The sequence below is a fragment of the Centroberyx affinis genome, unplaced genomic scaffold (genome assembly GCF_046629955.1).
Source record: "Centroberyx affinis isolate AG114_WGS23_722 - 3 ecotype Tasmania unplaced genomic scaffold, CSIRO-AGI_Caff_v1 ptg006247l_1, whole genome shotgun sequence".
In the NCBI taxonomy this organism is placed as follows: Eukaryota; Metazoa; Chordata; class Actinopteri; order Beryciformes; family Berycidae; genus Centroberyx; species Centroberyx affinis.
The window spans coordinates 54,219-72,273 of NW_027283179.1; the positions used below are offsets into that span (position 1 = coordinate 54,219).

The 18,055-nt window shown below is 40.5% G+C and overlaps 1 protein-coding gene across 1 annotated transcript; it reads left to right on the forward strand.

Moving 5' to 3' along the window:
• Positions 1–4,121: 4,121 nt before the first annotated feature.
• LOC139638294 (protein LBH-like) lies at positions 4,122–5,939 on the forward strand. The gene is made up of 3 exons (XM_071512396.1): positions 4,122–4,211; positions 5,009–5,182; positions 5,803–5,939. Exons 1-3 carry the CDS (start codon positions 4,122–4,124, stop codon positions 5,908–5,910), a joined length of 372 nt encoding a protein of 123 aa, XP_071368497.1. The 3' UTR covers positions 5,911–5,939.
• The last annotated feature ends 12,116 nt before the right edge of the window (positions 5,940–18,055 follow it).

Consider the following 18,055-nt stretch of genomic DNA (forward strand, 5'->3'; position numbering starts at 1 on the left):
TCTCTCAGATGATTAGGAGGTTTTATGAAACGTGTAAAACCTCTTTGCCGTGGGCTGTTTCTGGGCTGATGATGCTCAGTGTGTGGGATTGAGGGCAGAAAGCACTGATTTAGCCTGGAGTGAGCAGTGTGTAGTGTAGTGGGAGCTGTGTTTTATACTGCTTATATATTACAGCTGCTGTCACCTGCAGTAAACAGGCTACCTGTTGTGTGTGTGACCCAGGTAAAGCATGTGATCCAAATACATAACCTATAACAGGTGTAATAATAACTGATTCTGTGCCATAAAAAAAATTACATAAACTAGGTCAAAATTAATACAAAGCACAAACAGGAATCAATTAGAACAAGGAATATAGGAAAAATCAAATAAAAAGAATCAATGTCCAGTGAAATATTATACAAAGCTTTGCTGTAAAAAGGGGGAATATCACTAAATTTCGTCATGAATTTTCACAAAATTTCATCATTCAAATAATTACACGCTCCAGGACAGCACTTCCAAAATATGTTCATGTCAAGCTGCCCAGTTTGATTTATCTGAGGGGCTGAGAAGATTTTTTTTTTTTTTTTGCTGCTGCTGGATATGATTTAGTGCAGAAGTGGAAAACGGTCTGTACTGTAGGTGGGGAGAGAACATCCTCTCACTCTCCTGTCTCCAAAATGAAATAGTGGAATTAAACTAGTCCTCAGTTTGCTTTGGGACCCCCCCCCGGCATCTCTTCAAGGACCCCGTGCAGGACCCCGGACCCCACTTTGGGAACCCGCTGCCCTTAAAGTGAACAGTCACCACAAATCTCATGTGGATAGAGAAGAGAGCAGGTTCGGTTCATATTCACTAGAAATCACACGGAAAGGACGGAAAAGGAGGATAATTTTCTGGGGGTTTATGTTTATTTTCATGTGGAAATCAGATTATTTTAGTGTAAATGCAAGCAGCATTTATTATCAGCAGAGTAATGCTGCAGTGAACATGTTAGACTGCTTACACTGCTTTTGCATTTACTTTATTTATTTAGACTTTTTAGTGTTATTTATTCTTTTAAAGTGCTTTTGTAGCTGCAGTTTTGAAAGATGTTGCACAAATAAAGATGATGATGATGATCAATATTATTATTATTATTATTAGTAGGCCTAGTAGTAGTAGTGGTGGTAGTAGTAGTAGTAGTAGTAATAATAATAGTAGTAGTAGTAGTAGTAGTAGTAGTTATAATAATAGTAGTAGTAGTAGTAGTAGTAGTTATAATAATAGTAGTAGTAATAGTAGTAGTAGTAGTAGTAGTAGTTATAATAATAATAGTAGTAGTAGTAGTAGTAATAATAATAGTAGTAGTAGTAGTTATAACAATAGTAGTAGTAGTAGTAGTAGTAGTTATAATCATAGTAGTAGTAGTAGTAGTAGTTATAATAGTAGTAGTAGTAGTAGTAGTAGTAGTTATAATAATAGTAGTAGTAGTAGTAGTAGTAATAATAACTTGATATTACAGCTGAGTTTAGTGTCTTGGTTCTGTATTTCTAGCTTTGGGAGCAATAATTTTTCATTTTCACAAATATAGATTTACTGACTCAGTCCAGGAATAGCCAAGCCCAGTCAAGGAATGGGAATTATTCATTTATTTGAGAATCAATCTACAAGATGATAATGTTGTTAGCTTCAGTTCCTTGGGCAGGACAGTCCAAAATAAAAATAAAAAAAGGGCTCTGATCTGAAACACCTTCAGTCAGCCACACTTTGGACAGGCCGAGGATTTTTAAGCTCCAACTCAGAAGGCTTCAAAGGCCTCAGATCCTCAGTCATGACTAAAAAAAAATAATCAAAAAGATCAGTTAAAAAAAAAAATTGACTGCAAGAAGCTGAAATTCAACCACCAGTTAAAAGACTTGCGGGGTCATTTTGTACCAGCTAGAAAGTGCAAGACACACTTCCCACTGAGGCAGAAATAAAGGGACTTCCAGCAGAGTAAACAAGCAGACACTAACACATGGATAACCTTTTCCAGACCTAATGGCTTAAATAGGGAATTGTTATTCAGCTAGGGGTGGGGAGAGAGAAAAAAAATAAAAAGCACGACTGAAGTGTCACGCCTCGCATCAAAATTTAAATTCCTGCGTCTCTTACATTTAACACCGGCCCGGAGTGAATGCGTTTCTTTCAGACAAGATCAGATAAAAATCATGTGCAGATTTCCCCCCGGCTGCTGCAGTGCTACCTACAGCATGGAGCCCCTCTCCCCGGACATGGGATAGGCCTGCAACACCAAAGTGACCGCAGAAATTCCCTCCCGGAGGAACAATACGCGCCTCTGATGGGGTGGGGGGATGGGGGGGGGGGGGGGGGGAATAAAGGCGCTATTGTCCCCGTGATGAAGGGTAGAAACAATCCCAGGTCTACAGAGGAGTCTCACAACACGGCCCCGGCTCCTATCATCGGTAATTGCGACGTAATGCTACACATGAATACCCCCGAATCAGCTCTAACCTCGCGCGCTCGGGGGAAGTGCACCACTCAGACAATCAAGAGGCATCAAATCTCAATCGCCCCGTCCCCATGGCAACAGCGGCTGCCAGTCTGATTGTATGGAAAGTGGTATTTCTGATACTTTGGCGTAAGTAAGTCTGCCTTTATCCAGGAGATAGGCACGCTGCTGTTGACTGGTTTTAAAATGGCAGTGAGTAAGTTTTCTTTTACTCCCTTATAGCACAAAATAATCATAATGTAGGCCTATGTGGGGCTGATCAATAATTCAGTATTATCTTTTATCGTTTTTCAGTGGAATAATATCGTATAGTAATGATATTGTGATATCGTGATGTACAATTCTGTTGGTAAAATGAGGTATGAAATATTTTAAGGAATTTTATTTGAAAATTTCAGAGTTTTGTTTGACATAGGGCCGGGCGATAACTGATTTTGGGATATCGTGATGCACAATTCTGCTGTCTAAATTGATGATAATTGGGCGAATTTAATTTAAAAACTCTGAAAAAATGAGGTATGAAACCTTTTAAGGAATATTATTTGAGAAATTCAGGTTTGTTTGATATCACACCCTAATTCGGTTCAATGGGATAAACCAACGTTTGATCATTTAACATGTGATTTGGCATACGTGAGCAAATATCGTGATATATATCGATATCGAAAATAAATCTGTGATTGATTTCAACCATATTGCCCTGCCCTAAATATATCGGCTGAGAGTTGATAGGGTTGTTGATCAATACCACTCTCAAAGATTAGGCAAAATTGGTTGGTTGCTGAGATTTCTAGCTTTCAATTCTCACAGAGTGCAGAATTTATCATAGGCTATAAATAGGGCTGCAACTAACGATTATTTTCATTGTCGATTAATCTGACGATTATTTTCTCGATTAATCGATTAGTTGTTTGGTCTGTAAAATGTCAGAAAATGGTGAAAAATGTGGATCAGTGTTTCCCAAAGCCCAAGATGACGTCCTCAAATGTCTTGTTTTGTCCACAACCCAAAGATATTCAGTTTACTGTCATAGAGGAGGAAAGAAACCAGAAAATATTCACATTTAAGAAGCTGGAATCAGAGAATTTTGAGTTATTTTTCTTAAAAAATGACTCAAACCGATTAATCGATTATCAAAATAGTTGGCGATTAACAACTAATCGATTAATTGTTGCAGCTCTAGCTATAAACAATTTAAAACACTAATAAAAACATCTTACATGTACATGTACAGAGCCAAGAAATGTAGGCTATATTTGACTCTGTTGGTCTCAAATATTAGAAATAAGAGCATAAAGACAGTTGTCACTGGAGCTAACTAGCATGCTAACGTTAGCTTAACATAGTGGCAACTATCAAATACTATGAATAAACTGTATTTATAATACTGTGGGCAAATATTTATAGTACACTTCTGACAATATATGAGTGCCTGGGTGACGTAAAGGCAAAGCAAGGCAAAAAGCACATTTCATAGGTAAAGTAAACTGACCAGAAACAGCTATAAAACAGTCTGTTAAAGGTAGGCTATTTAAATTAGAGAAACATGAACAGTTGGCTCCCATAAGATGTAGCACGGCAATCCGAGATCCACAGTATTGATAGTTTATTGATCGGCTCTGATCGGCCCGCTCCTCCCTCCAGGATGACCGAGGTGATGAACTCTCTGGAGCCGGGGAAGGAGGACTTCAGCGGGGGAGGAGCCGGGGGGAGCCAGGCTGCCGTATCCTTCCAGGTGTGTTGTCCTTGATTGTTCAGGTTAGTTTCAGGCACTTCGGCTCTATTGGAGTAGACGGCGTGAAGCGGTGAGTCACGGGAGAGATGAGCGAGAGCAGAATGTGGGGTGACGCAACTCAGGTCATTAGTTTGACTCAGTCTCTTGATGTTACATGTAAACGATATGTGTCTTATCCAGCTGAGCCAACAGGACAAGATTGTTTTTTTCCACATGTATCATCGTCAAGTGGATGGTAAAAAAAAAAATCAATGATGCTGTATTCTGTAGCCCCAGTGAGCTATTTTCCATTGTTGTTGGTATATTTCATTATTTCACACACCGAGGGACACACCGGCACTCACAGAACAATAGTCTTCTTATTTATTATAGGCAAAAACGCTTTCATTTAATTTCATTATTTCCCCTCCATGCTGCTTGTGATTTTTGAACTTATGAACTTCTCAATCTGATATCTAATGGAAGGGACTTTTTGTGAGGAAATGAGCTCACAAACTGGACCGACTACTTTTTGTAATGGATTTGCTCCTCCAAGAATGTGTCAGGGTAATTTTACAGCAATATATGAATGAGAGAGTGAAGAGTTAATTACAGCTAAAAAGCAAAGAGCAACAATGGAACAAAGGAATGAGTGAATTTATCTTCATAAGTCTGGGTTCTTTCATCTGACGCACACAATTAGCAATTTCCCTAATCCCTATTTTCACGGCACTGTTTCTTTTACATGAGGTGTGAATGACAGCAACCTCAAGCCTAACAGAAAACCCTTCAATTAACCTTACATAAGCCTCCAACAGATTTTCCCAGATTCCCATGAAAGGTTTCCAAAGTTGTCCAAGAGGCTCCCCTCCATCGTGGTGGAGCCGACGGACGGAGCCGAGGTGGAGAGCGGAGAGCTTCGCTGGCCGCCCGACGAGCCGAGCTGCCCCGACGCCCCGGCCGAGAACAGAGCGCGCAGGAACAAACTGCAGGTACGGGGGCGTGTTAAGGGGACAGACGAGTTTGTTTTCTTGGGTCTGAGCACTTTTGTTGCATTTTTGCATTTGGTTCGTTTAGATTCACACACTGACCGATTACAAGTGAACCAGGGCTTGTAAACAAATCACGTGACTCACAAGTAGCTTGTCTATCGGGCAGAGTTTTGGTGACCTGTCATCCTGCAGGTTAGAGACAAAACAAATCTGATTCCAGTTCCTGTAACTTTAAACATGATGGACTTGTCTGTCTCTTCTTCTCTGGTGTTCATACCAGTTAAGAACACATGAAGAAATAGCTGAATATGAGCATCAGTCCAGACTGCTAGGCTCTCCAAGAATGAGGAACTGCTGGCTATCAGATGTCAACATCCGTCTCCTTATACCCATAATCCCTTTGGGGTTGTTTCCTGTAGTTGGTTTGGATTACGTTCTCACTCCTAACGAACCGCACTGCAGGTCTCTTGTTAGAGGCTGAGACTCACATTTCTAGGCGTCTCAGAGCCGTTTTGGTGCCACCTGAGTTTGAGTGGCATCGTTCTCACCTGGCCAAACTGAACCAGACTGAAGGAGCATGTTCTGTATGTGTGATACTCGGCGTCTGCATGTTCTTCCAGATGAGGAGGAATCGGACCTCGGGGTGGAAGACTGTAGCCAAGAGGCTTCAGGGGCGGAGGGGCAGGACTCCAACTGAACAAACACAACGCCTGCAAAGTCCGCTGTAACTGTGAGTGTGTCCAGACCTGGATCCAAAAGAAAAGCACTTGGATAGAGGAGAGGAAGAGAGGAGGAAGGGTAGAAAATAAAGATTCCCAAACCCCAGCTCGAGGGCTTGGAGCCAGAGTGGTGTGAGCAGCTTTCTCTAAATTTACAGAAGACTTTTCTTTTCTTTTTAAATACATATTGCGCTCTGGTGAAGGGGCTTTCTCCGATACACGTAGGACAATAAAGATGATTGAAGGGATCAAGTAGCCATCCTGAAACTTAATTTACATTTGTTCTTCTATTTTCATACGTCCATCCAAAACAAGCGCATGGTTGAGAAGCTAGCTGCTTGGAAATGAACAAAAAAGTAGAACTCATTTTCCACCATTTGGCGACGTTTTGATGTCATATAAATTCACAGGAGAGCCATAATACTCAAAGTGATGTTGAACTTTGGTAGTACCTTGGGTTGTGTAGCTTCCTCCGTGATAAAACCCCCAAATCAGTGATTCTCTGTTATCTGTTGCTCCAGTGGAGGAGATTGCAGAATTGGGTTATTTTCTCCCTCCATTCACTGCCATTGTATGGAGGAACAGTCTGAGAATCACACTTCTAGCACATAAACAAACGCCAACAAAGCAGATTCTGACAATATATTAAAAAAAATAGTCATGCTGCTGACTTGTGGTTAAGTGAATCTCTTTCTTTATGTTCTTTATTAAACCTTTCAATTTGAACAAGTATAACACCGAAATCCGGTCGGAAGAAAATAATGCAGATAGAACAAAGAAAATATGTTTACCAATAATTGTAAATAGGCGAAAAAAGTGAGAGACATTTTTTTTATCTATTGACAGAATCAAAGTCCTGTCTCCCGCCTATTTCTAATTATTGATAAACGTACTATTTTCTTCGTTCCATCGGCATAAGTTTCCTTTGAACGGATTTCGGTGTTACACTTTCTGCTTGTTGCTTTGTTCACGTTAGTTTATGTGCTAGAAGTGTGATTTTCAGACCCATTTCACCATATAATGACAGTGAATGAGAGAGAGAAAAAAAAAAAAAATTCTCCAGTCTCCTCTACCAGAGCAACAGATCACAGAATCGCCGATTTTGGGGTTTTATCATGGAGGAAGAATACACAACCCAAGTTCAGCATCACTTTCAGCTCCCCTCAATGAGCTCCAGTTTAAATATTTGATGTTTTCTTGCCTAATTCGATTGTGGTCATAATTCCAGCGATGTGATTTTGATATGTGATACTGTAAATCTCATCAGGCGCTTTAATTCGACGTGTAAAACTCATCTTCACTCTCTGGCTCCGAGCCCTCGCTGTCCAGATGCCCGCGGTATCATCTGCACATCACATCTGGACAGATGTTCCTAAATGCTGTCTTAAGTATTTAGCTCATGTGTGCCATACTACTAATGGTAGCTACTGTATTTTGTGCACAGTTTTTACATTAACTCTAGATGTGAATTGCATCACTCCATGGAAAGTGCTGACTGCTGTAGTTGGGTGACGTTTCTCTCGATTATTGTCTCTTGTTGCTGATGAATCACTGTTCACTTTGTGATAATAGCTGAAATGTTTTGAAGAATAGTATTTAATTATCAAAGCGTTCATCACTTTATTCGATGTATTACGATACGTTCTTCAATATCTTACAATATGTATACATTGTTCACGTAGCTCTGCTGTAAAAGGGAATGTAATCGTGTTGTTTTTCTTCTTCAGATATTGGAGCAATATGTTCAAAGAAATTTAAAGGCAGTCCTTTTTGTTACAGACTACAGAAATAAAAAAATAAAAAAATCAGTATATTTTAGATGTGTGTAGCCTGTCATGGACATATTTTTTAAAATACTGGAAGCCTAAATTATTGCACAAATAATAAACCTTTTCAAAATTCTTAAATCATTCTTTCATTTGTTTTGATGAAAGTGTTCATGTGGTTCATGTACTGGTTTGGTTGCAACATTTTAACATGGAGGCAGAGGGAATTCAAGCCTCCACAACTGACTGGTTCAGCCTTTTTCTAATAATAATAATACATTAATAATAATTATTTGTATAGTGCTTTTCAAGATACGCATAGACACTTTACATGAACTAGTATGAACGTGAATAAAAACAGTGTACAAATACATAGCAAGTAAAAAACTATACTACGCTCTTAAAGGGCCATGAAGTAATCTCTAACCTTTATCGATCTCTATTGGCGACCAGTAGGAATTGCAATCACATTGATAGAACTTTTCTCCTCCTACACAAGTCTCCGGTACATTTCTCTACCCTACAATACATATTGTCACATTTTTGTATTGTGATATATTGAATTTCGATTTCCATCACACGCTGACAATGGCAGCAACACTGTCAGGATTAGCAGATTGTTTTGCTGTTTTGTCAGCCATACTCAAAGTGAATGCAGTAGTGACACTGTAAGGCACATTCAACATCAGGCATCCATGACCTACTGCAGCACTGAAAAGTAACACAAACTAGTCACACGGATTCATAGCAATCATATTATTTCATGGAAATAAATGAAACATCCCCCTTTGCGATATTTCCCCTCCTGTACCTTTCCTCAGAAGAAAGCTCAGGTGTTCCTTCTCCTCGGAGCTGGAGGCTCTGGCGTGTTTCCAACCTCGCTGTCCTTATTTTAGTCTCTGATTTATGTGTCTTGTCTCATAGTTATTCAAGGGAAGTAAATCCAACATCTGCTGTAGGTTTTTACCAATCTACAGCAGCAGCACCACCTACTTTCTCCTGACCAGGTGAATGCAGGTGGAAGCTATGATCCCTTATTGATTTTAACTATTTAGTTATATTGAGCTATAGAGGGATTTTTAAAGGTCCCATATTACTCAGTTTTCATGAATTTGTTTCAGATATACTATGGCTCAGAATAAGAATAATGTTCTTCATGATGTTTTGCAAATACATGTAGTTTAGTTAAAAGTTGAATTAAATTAGTTAAATTGAATTAATGTGAAGACTAAGTCGTCACAATACTGGACCCTGATTGGCTGACAGCAACAGCTCCTCTAATTCAAATGAGGTAAACCAGATTAAATGCTGTAAACTGGCCTGATTGGACGGATTTCAGTAATTCTTTAGTGAGGAGAACCAATCAGGACCGAGTTCAGTTGTGATGCGTTGACTGGAGTTAGACTGAAACTGCTTGTCAAAAAGGATGAATGTTTGAAAATGCAACAACTCATACATTTAACCACCGAAACAAAACAAAATTTTAACAATGTCTTCATTAAACATCGTTTGCCATATATGCATATAAATAGAAGAAATGTGAATTCCTATAATAGGGCTCCTTTAAGGCAAATAAGACATGGATTGTGCAAAATGGAACAAAGGAACAAAAGGGCAGCAATGGAAGCAGCAAGTTTATTATTATCTTAACATTAGGAAGTTGGTGTTAGTATTTTGAACAGTCATTGTACTTTATCTCTCTCTTTCTATCTATATTTGATTCTTTCTCTCTCTCACACAGACACACACTTAGCCGAACAAGCAACAAGCTCAGCGCTCCCACATACAATTTGATAGCTTGTTGAGCTTGATATACCGTTAAAGGTCAGATTGGTGTCTTGATCCAGACAGCGAGATGGATGGCGAGGTCTCCATCTTATTTTTTTTTCCCCGTCCCTCGTTCTCCTCTGGACGTGACCTTTTGGATGACAACCCTGTGAAGAGCACTTCATCGGTGCAAACGCGGTCACTCCTGGGAAAATGGAGGGCTCCGGGGAGCTGGGCTGAGCGCGGGGAAAATGCAGTGTCAATTATCTCTCAAATGTCACAAGCTGTTTTTCAGAGAGAGGAAAGACTTGCATTCCTCTCCTCTTCAGGATGGCTCGCACGCACAGTATCTTGGTCATATTTTACGGTCAACAAACGATTCTCACAAAGGTGGAAGCTTTTAACTTTTATTGCTGTGGCGTAGCCATCAGCAAAACATTTTCACGGATTTAGACGACTACAAGTCTCATTCGTGCAGCACCTGCATACCAAGAGGAATCTGTGCTTTCAACATTGCTCTAAATCATAACTCTCTCTCTATCTATCCTTCCACAGTATCTGTCCGTCTGCCTGCATGTTTCGCATCTATCCATCTATTTCTAAATTCAACTATTTTGAGATGGCCTTAATCAACTTAATCAGTAGATAATCATTAGTTTGGGCTGCCATTTTCCTCAGGCCATTCTCCTTTTTATTTTGCCATTATGTCGTATTCATTCATATTCCATTTAGAGCAAAGACAAAACAGACCCTGCCAGCGGCCACTTGTAAATCAGTGTATTTAAAAGTACCTTTTAACACAGCCATTAGAGCCGGTGAGTGTTGTGAGGGAGTTTTGTTTTGATGATGTCAAAGTGTGCTGCGCCAGGACTTTCATCTCCCACTCCTGCTGGCTTCAAACGGGTCTTTCAAATGTGTCCGTGATAGGGCAAGGTAACCGGCTCGCCCTCAGCCTGCAGCCTGCAGCCTGCAGCCGGCCTGAAGCCTCTCACTCACCACAGCTGACTGAGCTGGATAACAAGGCTTTTACTGTGCTGTGTGCACTATGACTACACTGTCAAAACTCAACTCAACTCAGCTTTATTTATATAGCACCTTTCATACAAGCATGCAGCCCAAAGTAAAAAATGAATAAATAAGAGTCAATAAAATAAAATGAAAATACAATAAAATAAACACCAGGGATAAAAGTAATAACCAATGATTAGAACTTAAAAACTAAGGCTACAACATTTAAAAGCCAGATTAAAAAGATAGGTCTTTAATTTCCTTTTAAAAACACAGAGAGAGCTTGCCATTCTAATATCCAGAGGCAGTGAGTTCCACAGTGTATGGGCATAAAAACAGAGGACCTTAGTGATCTGGCTGGAACATAAAACATCTCTGATGTAGGGAGGAGCAAGGTCATTTAAAGCTTTATAAACAAGTAAAAGAACTTTAAGATCAATTCTAAAAGATACAGGTAGCCAGTGCAGTGTCTTAAGCAGTGGGGTAATGTGATCCTTTTTTCTTTGTTTTTTGTTTGTTGTTCAAAAGCATTAAAAACAATTAAAAATACAGTCTACATAACCAAGCTGCAATTTATAAACAGAATGAAAAATAAACGTCTTTATTCCGACTAAAAATTGCAAATATGAATTAATATTATTCATAATTACGTAACCAGCTTATCATTCAGCTCTGGTACACAGTTGTCCAGTGAAGAGCTCCTCTTCATTTGTTAGGGAATAATATTCCACTCAAACATGCAGCGCAGCACAGGGTTACTCTAGTAACCTTTTCTATGAATAGTAAATGTCACCATAATCAATTTTAGATAGGGCGGCTCTGCAGGTGGAGCCTGGAGTGGGTAGGTATTAGAAAAAGAGGTTGCTGTTACCAGCGCTGCATGGTGCTGCTGCAGGACCGAGCCGCCCACCACACCGCAGCGTTTTGTGAAGGCTTCATGTGGTAAACAGCCTGCTCTGAGACCTAAAAAGCCCAAAGATCTTCTGTGAGGTGGTCGGTGTGGGTTGAGAGGAGGCAGAGGTGTGGACTCGAGTCAAATGACTTGGACTCGAGTCACAAATTTGATGACTCGACTTGACAAAATCAAAAAAGACTTGCAACTCGACTTGAACTTTAACACCAATGACTTGTGACTTCACTTGGACTTGAGCCTTTGGACTTGAAAAGACTTGATACCTTCCCCCAAACCCAAAGTATGTTATTTAAAAAGTGTGCCACGAATCAATTCATTTCCCTTCATTTCCTGAATCAACGTTAACACTATTCATTCCCAGCAAGTCGACACTTCATTTCCCAGATCCACTTTGTTTGAACCAACTGACAGCATCCAGTCAAGTTGCAGGAGAGAACCATGAAGAAGTAACGTTATGTTACTGAGCGCCAGTTGGAAAAAATGATACCAAAGATAATTTCGTTCGCGTACAAAAACTATGCGGTGGTCAACCAAAAATGAATTGCAGTATGTAAAACGTGCGGCTCGAAAATTACAGACGGAGACGCAACAACTTCCAACTTCATTCGACATTTGAAGCTGCACAAAGAAGGGTAAGTCGAGGCTAATATATTAACATAATTAGCGAACCAATGCTTAGCTAACGTTACAGCTATCTGTTGCCTCCACCGCAGAGCCGCTTGACTTGGACTTGCCTGTCTTGACTTGGGACTTGCCTGTCTTGACTTGGGACTTGACTTGGGACTTGACTCGGGACTTGCCTGTCTTGACTTGGGACTTGACTTGAGTGCAAAGACTTGAGACTTACTTGTGACTTGCAAAACAATGACTTGGTCCCATCTCTGGGAGGAGGGACGGATTCCCGTACATGTCAGAGTCCAGAGGTTAGACTGCAAACCTTTTGACTGAATGGAATTAAAGATAAAATCCACAACAGTTTTCTATAAATAAATGTCTGTTTTGCCAGTATCACCGATTGATATAACACAGCCTTGCTGCAAAATGAATTTCCCCTGTGGGACAATAAAGACCTGAACTGAACAGTATAGTGATGCAGCCCGGAGCCAGTTCATGAAAGTTCATGAAAGCCCAGAAAAGAAATACCCAGTTCTTCTTCTTCTGTTTATTTCAAACAAACAGACAACAGAAATTCTTTCATGAACTCGATATAGGTTGCGTCACTGTTGTGTTTTATCAGTCGGTGATAAAGAGAAGCAAAAGGGACATTTATTTATATGAAAAAGTTGTAGATTATTGCTTTAATATAATAATTTTATCCTGTGAACATGATACTTAACTCTGTGAATCAATAAACTAAAAATCAGTTGTGCCTTGGGCTGACGGTTCAGCAGGTGAAGACATTCACCATGTGATGCTGTAGAGTCGAACCCGGCTCATGACTCATGACTCATGATGTCGCTTGTCGCCCTCCGCTCTCTTCGCTCCCTCCTCTCTCCTCTCATGCTGTCTAATAAAGCAGCAATACCTTATGTAGCAATTTCAGCAGTACAGTAAACACAAGAACAGGCAGCGGGCAAGATGCAATCAATGTTCAGACTTTTATTATTTTCCCTTTTGGGAGCCACAGCCGGCCAACCAAAACAAAACAGACTCGTATAGACAGAGCCTCTCTTCTTCTTCTTCTGTTTGATGGTGCTGCAGCTCTAAGACTCCTAAAAACCTGAGTTGAATCCAAGTTAATCCAAGACCAGGTCCAAATGGAGTCAAGACCAAGTAAAGACCAAGAACAGAGCAAATCGAGTCCGATTCAAGACCAAAATATGTAATAAACCATCTACACATCTTTCCAAATGCCAACATACTGGTTAAGGCTGTGGCTACAGCACTGGTACCTAAACTCACCCAGTGTACAAAATATTATAAGGTGGGATCACCTTATTTTCTATGAAAATCTGACTTGAGGAATCCAGGTGAAAGCTGTGATCCCTTACTAATTTCACCTTTTAAATTGACTTCAACCATGAAGAGGAGATGCAGACGAAGGGTAAGGATGAGCAGCAGTCTGTTTCTTCATGGTTCACTGGTCAGTGGATGGGCTGAACGATATATCAACTAGTTAGTGTACAAAATGCCAAAATTCAACATAAGCTTATTGGGATGAGGGCAAAATAACTAATATTAACCATAAAACCAAGTATGATGTGTGTGTTTTGACTCATCAAAATGTATTTTATCATAGGAATAGGAAACATCAATTTAAAAGAACGCGTCACATCACACGGCAGAAACCTGAAGGTGATAATTAAGAAAAGATATTCATTATATCATTTTTAAAAGAAGGATAAAGCTTAGTGCAAGACTATCCAAAATATTTTTCAACATTTATACATCCATCTCTTAGGTCTACAAATAGACCTAAGAGACAATAAGGCTGAAACGCAAATGTGCAAAAAATTAAGATACGTAATATATAAGTAGTAATAATAATGAAAACGTCGACACATCCTCACGAACGACTACTCGACTGTTTGGGCACATCCCTAACGAAGGGGATAGAGACACAAACAGCTATTCTCTTGATGCGATATGTCATTCTTCCATCTAGTAAATCAAATCTTATTGAAATGGAACCGCTCCTCATTTTGCCCGCTGATCCCTCCGGAGCCCCCCGCCGGCCCCCGGGGAGCCGGGGCGGCGGGTCGGCGAGCGCCTCGGGGCGTCGGGCCGAGCGGAGTCACAGACAGTACCAACACTCTCAGGTGTCCCCCAGCAAACCCAATTTCCATCTTTCCATCTTTCCATCTCTTCATCTTTGGCCCATGTGTGCGACACAGAGCTGATGACACTGCATGCATTATTTAAAGTCTCTCCAACTCCCATGTCATAGCATTTTAATCGCCGACCTCTCATAACCCCCCGGTGTGGCTTACATTACACTCCCTGCTGCTGCTCACAGACAAAATATCCCACTCAGATAGAAGCACTGTCACTTCGCTTTCACTTAAGTAGAAGTAGAATTAGTGGAGTAAAAGTAAAAAGTTGCTCATTGAAAATCTGAAGAGAAAAAAGCTACAGAGTTTGTTTAAAAATAACAGATATTATAACATTTTTGCAATAAGGATGAGAATGGAGAGAATATGTGATGATGTACATGTTTCATACACTATGTTAAGCGTTTTAAAACTAAAATTCTGAAATTCTTGTCATTATTTGATCTGTAAAAAATAACAAAACTGATAAACGCCCATCCTCATTATTCAGTAATGGGCTATATGTACAGTACATGCACGCAATAATGCAACTATTTCCAAGGCAATAGTCTGTTTAAGATGAATACATAAACTGACAACTTCCCATAATCTCATTTACATGACTTAAGTACTTATTTACAGCAGGGAGGGGAATGCTGGGGGGGCTAAGGGGAGATAATGGGGGGTTATTACTGTCTAAAAAGAAAAGTATGAATCTGTAATACTGTTTCATCATATGTGCAGATTGTTGAATAAAATTTGGCTACAAAAAAAAAAAAAAAAAGTACTTATTTACAGAATTGCGGAAATCTTTTACTAAAAAATAACTTGTTTCCTGTCCTGCCACTGTCCAATTTGACCAAAACAAGTACAGTGTGACTTTGTGTCTTCCTGATGAATGGGCAGTGAAGCTGTGTATATCTCCTTGGGCTTATCTCTAATGCAATTACAAAATGCAGAGCTTCACACGCAACTTTTGGGAAACCCGATGAGAAAGGAGGAGACGACGCGTGCGGTTTTTGCACCACCCGGCATTCGGCAACCTGGCAACCCGGCAACCTGGTGTTTTCGGATGAGGATGTAGTGGATCGGTGGGAACAGGCGGTCCTGAGGAAGATCAGTGATGTAGAGTGGAGAGAGAACTTTAGAGTGACCTGCTGTGTCCCATATGTACGTGTCACCATGATGTCACCGTCCGCCTCCTGTTAGGGCCGGGCGATAATTCAATATTATCGTCTTTCAGTGGAATCATATCTTGATGATTTGATGATTTTTGGGATATCATGACACACAGTTCGGCTGTCTAAACCGATGATAACAAGCAAATTTGATTTAAAAACTCTGACAGAATGAGGTATGAAACGTTTTTAAAGGAATATTTTAAAATTTCAACTTTGTTTGACACCTAACATTACCATTCGGTTAAATGGGATGGACATTAAGTTGATTATTTAATGTGATTTTGCATCCTGAGACATTTCGTGATATATATCGATATTGGAAAAAAAAAAAAATGATTATGGTGATATTGATTTCAACCGTATCGCCCAGCCCTACCTCCTGTGTGCCTGATGAGTGGCAAGTGAGTTATAGCCAACCAGTTTGGTGCGCGCAAAAGTACAGTAAAGGAGTTTGTGTACAAATTCTGCAAAAGCATAGTGTGCAAGAAAAGTTACACTACAATATATATATTATATACCATCAATCTGTGATGTTCAATGCATTCCAGGAGTTGTTTTGTGATGAAGTGTTGCAATTTACTTTTTTTGATGTACCCACTTTCCCTCAACCTGCCTCGTCTGCTTCTACCTCAGTCAGTGGTTTCCTGCGTTTCCCAGTTCGGCAACCCCAAAAATGTATTCTGTCGGTGGAGAAATTGTTCTCTCTGCCTCTTCTGCGATGGATTTCTCCCTGTATGAGTGATGAATGTCGGTGAAATGGTGGGACTGACACCGAAAACCTGACGTTTACTGTTGATGTTTTAGATCACTGAAACATTTTTCTGATATCAAACTCCATTGTAGCTTCTGGAAACATCTGGACATGACATCACATCATCTACGATTGGCCAGTTATCCACAAAGAAGAAAAACACACAATCAAACAACAAAATGGACCCAGGAATGCAAGGTACACCACCAATAGCTGTTTTGAGCTGTTTTGAATCTGTGTTGAAGTGTTTAAGGGCGGATTTTTCCTTTAATCAAGGTACCTACGTTGAATACACACATAATCACATCCCTCAAATTATAGGCTGCAGATGGAACGCACATACCTGTTCTGCCACCTTCGGGTGGCTATAGGGACTTAATCAACTGAAAGTGAAAGCCTTTATACATGCTACAAGCAGTTGTGGGTGACAGATATTGCTCCTTAATCTAGCCCAGTACAGACTACACTTCACTTTGACCTCCATGTAACACAGTGATTCTCAACCTTTTTCATATCAAGGACCCCTAATTTAGTCCACATTAGAGCGCACAGACCCTCATTTGATGAGATTTTGTTTCTCAGACCCAAATCTGAGAATATTTTTATTGTCAGATATGATTTTGTCCAGAATCCCAAGACTATCTGTATTGTAGGTAGAGAGATAACAGAGAAAGTATGATCAGGATAGTCTTTTCTTCTACATTCTCTAATTGTGTTAACTTATTGTAAATGAAATAATAGTGAAGTTTAACACCTCATGAATTTTCTGGGCACCCCCTGGAACCCCCTCAAGGACCCCTGGTGGTCCCCGGGCCCCACGTTGAGAACCACCGATGCACGGTTCAGGAAATGCGACTAAGCTGTCTACCTGTCCTACCTGCTGTCCTTTAATGCAAATCTTACTTATTGCCCCTTTTAAATGTGAATGTCAATTAATTCGATTAGAGTTGAGCATGGAGAGAATAGCTGTGGATCTGGGGGTCATGCGTTCGCTCCATTGTAACCTTTAATAACCCCCCCCCCCGGGGGTGGCTTATATTTCCTGCCCCGGCGGCGGCCATATGCCGGCGGAGTGAGCCAGGTGTGTTCGCTCGCTCGGCATCCGGCCCGACACAGTTCACACCGCTGACAGGCACAGCAGGCGGCTCACGACCCCACGCTCACTCCGCCTTCATTCATACATCTCTAGGTCACCGGTTGGCACTAGAATGGAAAACACCTCCAGTATTGTTCTATTTATATTGGAGGTTTTTTTTTTTTTTTTTTTTTTTTTGACTGATGTCTTTAACCTTTATTTATCCAGGGGAGATTTTACTGAACATGTAGGATGTTCTGTTTTATCACCCTGCTTCACACTAATTCAATTACACAGTCATACCTGGGAGCTGCTCGGTGTTAATTATAGCCTCCTGTTATTGGCTTCACAGGGGCGGGTGCTGGTTAAACGCTTTGCTCAAGGGCATCTCGGCTGTAGCTGAAAGCATTATCCACTCAGATCCCCCCCCCCCCCCCCTCTCTCCTCCAGGAATTCAAACCAGCAACCTTCCTGTCACAATCTTGCTTCTCTTTCCTTTTATGCGACAGTTGTTTTTCCCGCTGCACTCAATTCCACTCCATTTTGATTATATTTCATTCCACTCCATTTTGATTATATTTCATATTTTGTGGTGCCGTGAGGCTAATTCGTCCAAACATGTCTGATGGGAGTTACCCCCTTGATAACCCCAGCGACATGCCCCGCTCTCCTCTAACATCCAAGCCAGCTTAGAAAATCGGCTCTCACCATAAATAGCACAAGGGATAATTGCATCAGATCCTGTGTAGTGGTAAATATATCAGGACAATTTTACCCTTAACTTTGTCATGGATGCCTCATAATATCAGGCTCTGTATGTGGACTTGAAGATAGACGCAGTCCCATCCAGATATATATACGCTGCGGCCATTTATATCTTTCATTTTCTGCCCCCTGTTTCTCCTCTCTGTCACTTTGGCTTCTCCGACTCGCACAAACACAT

What these genes read in the sequence shown, in the direction of transcription:
- LOC139638294 (XM_071512396.1), top strand. Translation starts at nt 4,122, where the DNA reads ATGACCGAGGTGATGAACTCTCTGGAGCCGGGGAAGGAGGACTTCAGC. An exon ending in AGGCTGCCGTATCCTTCCAG is followed by an intron (nt 4,212 to 5,008) that starts GTGTGTTGTCCT and finishes AGCCTCCAACAG; the next exon opens with ATTTTCCCAGATTCCCATGA. An exon ending in CGCGCAGGAACAAACTGCAG is followed by an intron (nt 5,183 to 5,802) that starts GTACGGGGGCGT and finishes ATGTTCTTCCAG; the next exon opens with ATGAGGAGGAATCGGACCTC.